The sequence below is a fragment of the Monodon monoceros genome, unplaced genomic scaffold, assembly GCF_005190385.1.
Source record: "Monodon monoceros isolate NGI ecotype Baffin Bay Population unplaced genomic scaffold, NGI_Narwhal_1 Super_Scaffold_17, whole genome shotgun sequence".
Taxonomy (NCBI): Eukaryota; Metazoa; Chordata; class Mammalia; order Artiodactyla; family Monodontidae; genus Monodon; species Monodon monoceros.
The window spans coordinates 19,723,773-19,733,545 of NW_021703773.1; the positions used below are offsets into that span (position 1 = coordinate 19,723,773).

The following is a 9,773-nucleotide window of genomic DNA, read 5'->3' on the forward strand; positions in this document are numbered from 1 at the left end:
ACTGTTTTTCAACGTGGCTGCACCATTCTACAGTCCCACTAGCAGTGATGGAAGATTCAGCTTGCTCCACTTTCTGACCAAGATTTCTTTTTTTTAAAATTATAGCCATTCTAGCACATGTGAAATGTTTTTTTTTTTTTTTTTCTGTGGTATGCAGGCCTCTCACTGTTGTGGCCTCTCCCGTTGTGGAGCACAGGCTCCGGACGCGCAGGCTCAGCGGCCATGGCTCACGGGCCCAGCTGCTCCGCAGCATGTGGGATCTTCCCCGACCAGGGCACAAACCCACGTCCCCTGCATCAGCAGGCGGACTCTCAACCACTGAGCCACCAGGGAAGCCCCTGTTGTTGTTCTTTTTTGTGGTTTTGAATTGCATTTTCCTAATGACATAATGTTCATCATCTTTTCATGTGTTTATTGGCCATTTATTTATCTTCTTTGGAGAAACATATATTCAAGTTCTTTGCTCATTTTTAATTGGATTATTTGTCTTTTGATTGTTGTGTCAGTGAGGTTAAGTTTAGTGCATCCGTCATTTTAAAAATTTTTATTACTGCTTTGTCTAGTCAAGCATTTATTTAAACATCCATTAATCATGTATTATGTTCTATACTTGTGCTGGAAATACAACATCCAATAAGACATATCATCTCTCCTGTGGATTATGCTGCCTGTTTTCCTACTCCTCAGTCCTCTTCTACCCTGCATCCCAAATGATTTTTCTAAAAAGTTAATTTGATCATGTTACCTATGCTAATGCCTTTAATGCTTCCTTTATTGACTACAAGAAAAAATTCTAGTTCATTAAAATGATTTTTAAAGTCTTCAAAATTTGTCCCTTGCCAACCTCTTCAAGGTTATCTCTCATGTCCACCCTATACCCCCATCTGGGACAACTTTACGGGTCTTCTAGTTAAATACCACATCTAGATATACTGAGGTTAGAGGCTAGGGAAATAAGTTCAAAAACCTGAACCAGGTCTCAGGTGAAAATGAAAAGAATCACTGGAGCTTTTTCTTTTAACTCTGGGTTCCAAAACAGTAGATCTCTCTGAAGCCTGTGACATGAGAAAACAAGCTGTATTCTGTTATCCTTGTCTTTAATTGGATCTTTAGATGTTCCAGCCTCATCTCATTTTTACTGTTAAGTAGTAAAGGAAGAGCTAGAGCTTGGGTCCGTGTTAAAGGGGAGTATAGCTCTTTAAGGATAGTGGTGGTAGCAGCAGTAATTAATGGGATTTTGTCCAGGGGAAAGTGGCAGGCTCAGGATGACACGATTAGTGGTCAAGAGAAAAGTTTCCTCCTGGGTGGAGATCTCTCTCCACCAACCTTGAGAGAGACTGAGTTTTAATTTTATTAAAGTCAGCTGCAGTTTCCTTAGATAGTCCACCAAGTATATGTCTCTACTAGTCTAGGAAAAGGGGATCACTACCTCATTGTATGACGTTGAAAATAGATCTAGTATATAAAATTGAAAATAAAATAAATAATTCCTTTTGAATTTAGACATAAACTAATCATATGGTAAAATCTATCTATATGCATATATGTATATATACACACAACACACAAATATATTCAAATTATACATCTGAAGTGGAGTGTGTTATCTACTGATGCATAATGAACTAACCCCAAAATTCAAGTGGCTTAAAACAGCCATTTTATTTTTTCAGTTTTATTGAGGTATAATTGACAAATGAAATTGTAAGATATTTCAATTGTACATTGTGATGATTATATACATGTATATATAAATAAATATATATATATACACACACACACACACACATATATATGGTGAGAACATTTAAGTTCTACTCATAGCAAATTTCAGTTTTACAAATTATCAACTATAGTCACTATGTAAAAAAATCATTTCAATTTGCTCATCATTTTATGGGTCAGAAATTTGGAAAAGGACCATCTAGGCCCTGTAATTAATTTGGTGTCACCTGGGGTGACTGGGGCTGGGTGACCCTTCCAGCATGACTCTTTGACTCACATGCCTGGCACCTCATGACTCCTTTGCCTTCCTCTCCATTTCTTGTCCTACTGGGCCTCTGCTAGTGTAGCTCCTGTTGCAACAGCTGCTGGTTTTCCCAGGATGGTGGTCTTAGGGTAGTCATACTTAAGGTGAGAGTTGGTTTCTACAAGAGCAAGGCAGTAGCTGCCAGGCCTCTTAAAAGCTAGGCCTGGAATTGGCATAGCTATTACAGCATAATTTACACCATACCCTATTTTTAAAAAAATATTTATTTGGTTGCGCCGGGTCTTAGTTTTGGCAGGCAGGCTCCTTATCGAACTGGGGCCCTCTGCATTGGGAGCACGGAGTCTTAACCATAGCCCCACCAGGGCAGTCCCTACACCATACCCTATTGATCAAAGCAGACCAGCAGAGACTCAAGGGGAAAGGACATAGAGCTCAACTCTCAACTGGAAGAGTAGCAAAGAATTTGCAGCCATCCCTAATCTGCCATAACTATGATATTTTAGGCATATGTATCTGATAAGCACAAAGATTTCCACTGCTCCCCCCCGATCCTGCCAAGTATCAGTCAGTAAGTACCGTGCTAAGTTCTCAGCAGTTTGCAAATGTATTGGTTGCCTTAGGTAAAGATGGGGTGCTACTACACATATTGTGTATAACTTTAACAACTTTTAAACTATTTAATGGCCATGATAATCAAAATTCTCTATTACTTCTTTGATTTGTACATGTGTATTTTATGGTCAACATTTTGAGTTGCAAGAAGCATGTAGTATGCTTTTTATGACACATACCCAAGATCTTAGGAGTATTAAAAAGTTTATTAATGCCTAGGATATCATTCTAGTCTACCTAATACCTTGATTTACTAAAGTCACAAAAGTTATGTTGGCTTTTTTTATGGATATAACTTTAGCTACATTGTAAAGCATAGCTTCGTACAGGTGTTTTCACATGTCTGATCCACTGACATTAAAGAAATTCAACCCTGGGGTCATAGAAGAAGCAAAAGACCTAATAAAGAGCTCATGTTAACCGTTAATGTTCATTTACCAAATCCTGCTTAAACTCTTGTACTTTCAAAGCTAATTTCATCCAATTGCCTTTTAATTATAGTCTCTTGCTCCGAGTTGCAAATATAATGGCTTTTTAATATAACTTGCACTGTTCTGTGTCCAGTGTAAGATGTAATCATACATTTTATTCAGTCAGAGCCAGTACATTAGGTAATTAAAACATAAGCACTCACAGATTTCTGCAAATGCCTATTTGGCAGGAAAGTAATATAAGAATCTGACAATTCTGCTTTTGCACAGAATTCTTTCTGGATAAAATAGGATGGAAATCTTATGTCCACCAATGCACACTGTAGCTAAGGCAAAATACAGAAATCAAGTATGACTGTTTGGGAGACCTGTGCACATATCACAGAGAATAAAATAAACTAATTTAAAGTAGGAATGTAAGTGGTTTAACACATTGCTCACTATCTAATCACAGCCTTGGTAGATATAATTCTCAAGGCAGGATAGTTCTTCGTTATCCAAGATGTTAGGAGTTGAACAAACCCTCAGTCTCCTGTCCCTTTTAGAGGAGGAAGACAGAAAAAAATAAAAGATAATGGGATTTAAGATAATTTTCACTGTTAACAAAAACGATCAAACAATATAACAGTTAAATCCTTTTTGAGTGGTGATTACTTTTGGGGAGTAAGAGCTGATGTATGCATAGGTAATTAAACACTTCTGTGGTTTCCACCTTTGTTTTGGACTAACCAGATTTTATGTAAAGGCAAGTAATGTTTTATTAGCTGTTTCTGAATTACACATAATTTTGATAACTTTATAGCTTTTAAAAAGCATATTAAGCTATTTTTACACACTTATTCATTCCATAATTTATTAAGTGCCAACTAACTATGCCCTGTTACAGTGATGAGCTCTGCCTTAAGATTTTCAGTTTTTTGTAGAATGTTATTTCTCTAGTGGTACCTTTTAACTGTTAACCTTTGGCCATTAAAAAAGAAAGAAAGAAAGAAAAAAGATACAGGCCATGAATCCAAATACCAGCATGAAAACAAAAATGTTTATTTATTCATCAGGATTTGGGGTTTGTATAATGCCAGTATCTGGAGACGTAAAAATCTAGATGGATTGATTTTCTTTTGTAGTTTTCTCTGGATTATGTATTCACATATCTTGTGTTCATTCTTCTTACTTAAAATACAAATGTGGAAAGTATATGTACATTTCTTTTCTGAAACATTAGCAAAGATTTCAGATGACATATCCTCATTAGCTAATCTCCTTTCCCATCTTTTCTTTTTTCGTTATATCCACATGCTTTCTTCCTGTTACATTCTTAACAATTTTAGGGTTCTTCTTTGGAAACAAAAAAAACCCAAAATACAGTTAGGAGACTGGCCAACTAACATCCTATTCCCAAGTCAGAATTTAACTAAGCTTTGGCATCCAGATACACAAGCACTTTCTCAGATTGATGTTCCTTGTACATTTTCGCGTTAGGGTTGTAAATACTGAGACTCTGGCCCCTTCAGTTCCAGAAAGGGTAGTCTCCAGAAGCAGACCAGCCTCCACACATAGGGGAAACCAATCTTGATCTTTCTTGATGCCCTAGTCCCAGGTCTCAAGTTTACAGCCTAAACCCCGCCAATGAATTTATCTAGACTTGACTTCTCTCTATTTAATCCCACCTTTTACCTAGTGCCTTTCACCTAGTCCTCAAAGGTGTTATTCTAATAGCAACTCTAATTCAACTTTGGAATAGAAATTCCTAGAGGATCAAATTAAATATACTGCTGTCAAAGCAAAAACCAGACAAACATATGATTCATCATCTTGATCAAACACCGAACTCTCATCCTAAATTCTATACTCAGGTGTCTGATTCAGAGGAAATTCCAAATTTATGAATGGATTATGTATCCTGTATTCCTTTTAACTTAGAGACTCTGGACCCACATTTCTATAGAAATGATGGTATAAATTCCACACCAAATATATTATAAATAAAAAATTAAATTTCCATAATAGTCCACAGTAATAATTAGATCATTCCTAAGTAAAAAAGTCCTTGATTTTTTTTCCTTTTTAAAAAATCATATGTACTTTTACATTTTGGCATTTCTAAAAGCAAGATTAATCTTAAATTTGATTTGTTTATATTGTATGTTAACTTTTTTTTCTCCTGAAAAGCTGTTTATGGTACATATTACCATTTTCTCCAATGGTGTCTTAAATCTTAAACATCAAACTTCCTCCTACTCTATGGCTTCCCTCTGGCTGTGGACCTCTTTCCTTCCCTTTACAGCCAAGTTTCCTTTAAGGATATTTGCACATTTCCTATTGAATAGAGGTATTAAGATTTATGCAACTTGTTCCCTTTTAATGGACATTCAAGTTATGAATCAAATTACTATTGAAATATACTTTAGTGAAAATCCTTGAACAAATTATCTTTGTACATTAGTGAACATATTCTGTAGAATGGAATTCTAGAAATGAAATTATTGGGTCTAAAAAAGTGCACGTTATGGTTTGAACTATGTACACTCAAAAATCCATGTTGAAATCCTAACCCCCAGTACCTCAGAATGTAACCTTATTTGGCGATGGGCATCTTTATAGACCAAGTTAAAATGAGGGCATCAGGGTGGATTCTAATCCAGTATGTCTGGTGTCCTTTTAAGAGGAAATCTGAACAGAGACATGCTCAGAAGAAAGACAATGTGAAGATACAGGAAAATGCCATGTAAACATGAAGACAGTCATCTACAAGCCAAGAAGAGACATTTGGAACAGAGCTTTTCTTCACAACCCTAGGAAGGAACCAATCCTGTCGATATCTTTTTTTGAACTTCTAGCCTCCAGAACTATGACACAATAAATATCTGTTGTTTAAGTCACCCAGTTGGCTGTTATGGCAGCCCTAGAAAACTGATCTAGCATTCCGCTCCCCAAATGGCGGGTGACAACATCCCTTAACCGACCTTGTAGGAGAGCAACTTCCCCCTGACACCTCACTGATACCGAACAATCAATTTTTGCCATGCTTTGCTAATTCTGAAGACAAATAAATGGCATCTCTTTTTAATGCACACTTCTTTGATTTCTGGGGTTTTATTTCCTTTTATTTAAAAATATCTAAAATGGATTCAAATGGATTGACACTATCAAATAACCATTTACATCTACTATATGATTTCAGTATAGTTTGATACAATGATAAAATACAAAAATAAAATGATTAAACAATATATTTAACTTAAAAATTTTAACTAATTCACTTATTGACAGTCGGCTGCAAAATTTTCATTCTCTAGAATTATCATATGTATTAAGTATAAAAGGAAAAAGCTAAACAGTTGGAAACTACAAACTTAAAAGCAAAGTTAATTTCGTACTTATAGTATGAGATATTAAGTCCCATATCCAAAAATCCAATTTGTCATATATTAAGGATTATGCTTTTGAAGTAAGTTCATTACTGACATTATTATTGGAACTGCACTATAATTTTACACAAAGTTCTAAAATAACATCACAGACTATAGGAGCATCTATCTTAGTAACATTAAAAAAAAATATACCTTGTAGGGTGGCAATATTGATTTAAAAATTGTTTCCTGAAACAATAATCAATGAGGCATATTTGTTGCCATTCTTTTGTTAATATGCTTATCCTGTTTGAGGATTATTTTCCATCTTCTTTCATTGACTCATTTCGGCCTTTGCATGAGTTAAGAGGTGCGCTTTCATGTTATTTGACTGAATAAACTTCTTGAGACAGCCTTCAAAGGGACATACAAAAGGTTTCTCCCCAGTGTGGATGCGCACATGTGTACGCAAATTGAAGGACAGGGAAAAACGTTTTCCGCACCCTTCGAAAGTACACGGAAATGGCTTCTCTCCAGTATGAACCAGAAAATGTCTTTTTAGTTTTGCGCTCTCCTTGAAGGCTTTCCCACATTCTGCACATACGTGATCTCGGGGACTATGAACTCGGAGATGCTTTCTCAGGGATGCTCTATTCTTGAACTCTCTTATGCATCCACTCTCAGGACAAACAATTTTTTCTGGAGCATATTCTTTATTTGTACTTGGCTTCATTTTAGTACATTCCGTGAGCTGTTTAGGATCTGAAAAGTCAATGCTGGGTATTTCTCCAGGAGGAAGCTTCTTGCCTGTCATGTACTCAGAAGACTCAAGAAGTGAATTCTCTCCACCAAACTGTTGAGGAAGTTCTTGTTTTGCCCCCTTTTTCATGTATTCCAAGGAACGTTCAAGAAGTGAGCTTGCCGTAAGAACCTGTTGAGAAAGCTCTTTTTCTGATCCTTGTTTCAGACAGTCAAAGGACTTAAGAAGTGAGTCCTCTTCCGTGATAGGTTCAGAAAACTCACCTCTTATTATGCATTCTATGTAACAGTCAGAGAAGGAATCCTCTTCAACAACCCGAAAGCTAGTCTCATAGCACACTTCCTCATCACATAAGGTCCACGTCGTGTCAGGAGGTTTCTGCGGGGCTGGCGGTGACTTGTCCCCACTGACGGCTCTTCTACCAAGGCCTTTCTGGCCAAATGTCTTTTCCCTTTTCTTCAGTTTCTGGTCCATGTCGTTCTGCTAGCTCCCTCCGTGAAGGTTTGCACCAGAATAGATCAACCACTTCTGGGAAGGAGTGATCTACGTGAATTGTTTTCAGCAAGCACCTGTTTGAGATAGTAGTCATTAGGTAAAATATATTCCAATATTAGAGCCATTGTCAGAACAGGACCTCAAAAAATATCCTAGAACTCACTTTCCAATAACAGAATCACTACATTTACATCTTTGACTAACTCTGCAAGAGAGTAAGAGAATTAGCTGTGACATATGTACGTAAGACATGGGTCATAAACATTTCTTTCCTGGGTATCCCCTGTAAGTTATCTGCCCTCCCTAATTGATCACCTAACGTTCATTGGGCACTCACTATGTGCTAGCCCTTTTCTAGGCTACTCATGGGTTGAGACACACCAGTGAATAGATATATTATACCCAAAATGTAATGTATGCCCCATGGGGTATACAAAATAAATAAGTAATGTACATTGTATGTTATAAGGCAAAGAGCACTATAGAATAAGCCAAGGGACTGGTAGAAAGCAGGGGCTTGCAATTTTAAATAGGGAGCTCCATGTAAATCTTTTTCTTTTTTCCCCAGGTGAATCTTGACTGAGGTAGTGGCAGCTGACTAAAAACTTAAAGGAGGTGAGGGAGCAAATGCCTATTCTTATGTAACACTCCTGTGAAATTCAAATTAAATATTGCATTTAAAGTGCTTAGCACAGTTCATGGCATAGACCAAATGCTGACCACTCATGTGAGCTACTGTTAGTTTACCTTTGTATTCATTCTATAAGTAGATGTTGGATCCTGCTAAGTACCAGGTACTGTTCTAGACCAAGGGCAGCAAACTTTTTCTGTAAAGAGCCTGATTTAAACTTTGTGGGCCCTAGGGCCTATGTCATAGCTATTCAATCTCACTGTAGCACAGAAGCAGCTACAGACAGTACACAGAGGATGGGCAGTGCACAGCAGAGACTGATTTGGTGGATGGCTGTAGTTTGCCCACCCTTGTTCTATAAGATGGGGATCCAGAGAATAAGCCATGTGAAATATATGTATTGCCATCTCTTATAAGCGCAAGTCAAAATAAAGGCACAGGGGAATGAGTGGTTTTTGATCCTTTTCTTAAAAATCTAAAAGTAGTACTATGAAAGTTACAGCATGAATATATTATATTCTTTCTAAGAGTCCTTTGCTTAATGTTACCATTGTGTCTTATAAAAGATCTCTTAATTTTAGCATCCTGATGTCCTGCTGTAGGAACAAAAATTAAATGCTTTTAAAAAGGAGCAAATGTGAAAGTACTGGAATGAAAATCAATAGCTTGAAAATGTTTTTAAATAGCCACATTAAAAAATGCCACCTCAAAATGTTTGTGCCATTTACTTTTGGTAAAATAATACATACAATGAAAACAAAACATGCGTTTATGCCTTCTTAAACACTATATATACACATATACATATTTATATATGTAAATATATACTATATAAATTACAAATAAAATTAATTATATATTTACTTATATAAAATATATATGAATGTTATCTATGACATTTAAAAACTGCTGAGAGATTTTAAAGTGTCTTCTTAAGCATTCATATATACATATTTACAAATAAATATATAATTAATATTTTCATTATATATATTTAAGTATAAATCAAATATTTATATATAAATTGCTCAGGGAAGAGGTTTAAATTTTTTCTTAAATATATGCATATATTATATAAATAAATATATATTTCTATGTAATATACATACTCATGTTTAAGAAGACATTTAAACCTCTTCCCTTACCTATTGAAATGCATGTTTTGTTTTCATTGTATTTTTTTCTTTTGCCAAGAATAGCATGATTCTTTTGAGGAGGTTATTTTTAAATGTGGCTATCTAAAAATATTTTCAGGGACTTCCCTGGCAGTCCAGTGGTTAAGACTTCACCTTCCAATGGAGGGGGTGCAGGTTCAATCCCTGGTCAGGGAGCTGAGATCCCACATGCCTTGTGTCCAAAAAACCAAAACATAAAATGGAAGCAATATTGTAGCAAATTCAGTAAAGACTTTAAAGATGATCCACATCAAAAAAAATCTTAAAAAAAATATGTTCAAGCTGTTTATATGTTATATTCCTAATATATAATGTTAGTGGTACATGTG

General features: G+C 35.9%; 1 protein-coding gene across 1 annotated transcript; it reads right to left on the reverse strand.

Annotated features, from left to right (window-relative positions):
* Positions 1 to 6,717: 6,717 nt before the first annotated feature.
* Positions 6,718 to 7,617, reverse strand: ZFP42 (ZFP42 zinc finger protein). Its single transcript, XM_029226221.1, has one exon. It carries the CDS (start codon positions 7,615 to 7,617, stop codon positions 6,718 to 6,720), a length of 900 nt encoding a protein of 299 aa, XP_029082054.1.
* Positions 7,618 to 9,773: the final 2,156 nt, after the last annotated feature.

Bases quoted from the DNA above. Each gene is read 5' to 3' on its own strand.
- ZFP42 (XM_029226221.1), bottom strand. From the start codon at position 7,617: ATGGACCAGAAACTGAAGAAAAGGGAAAAGACATTTGGCCAGAAAGGC.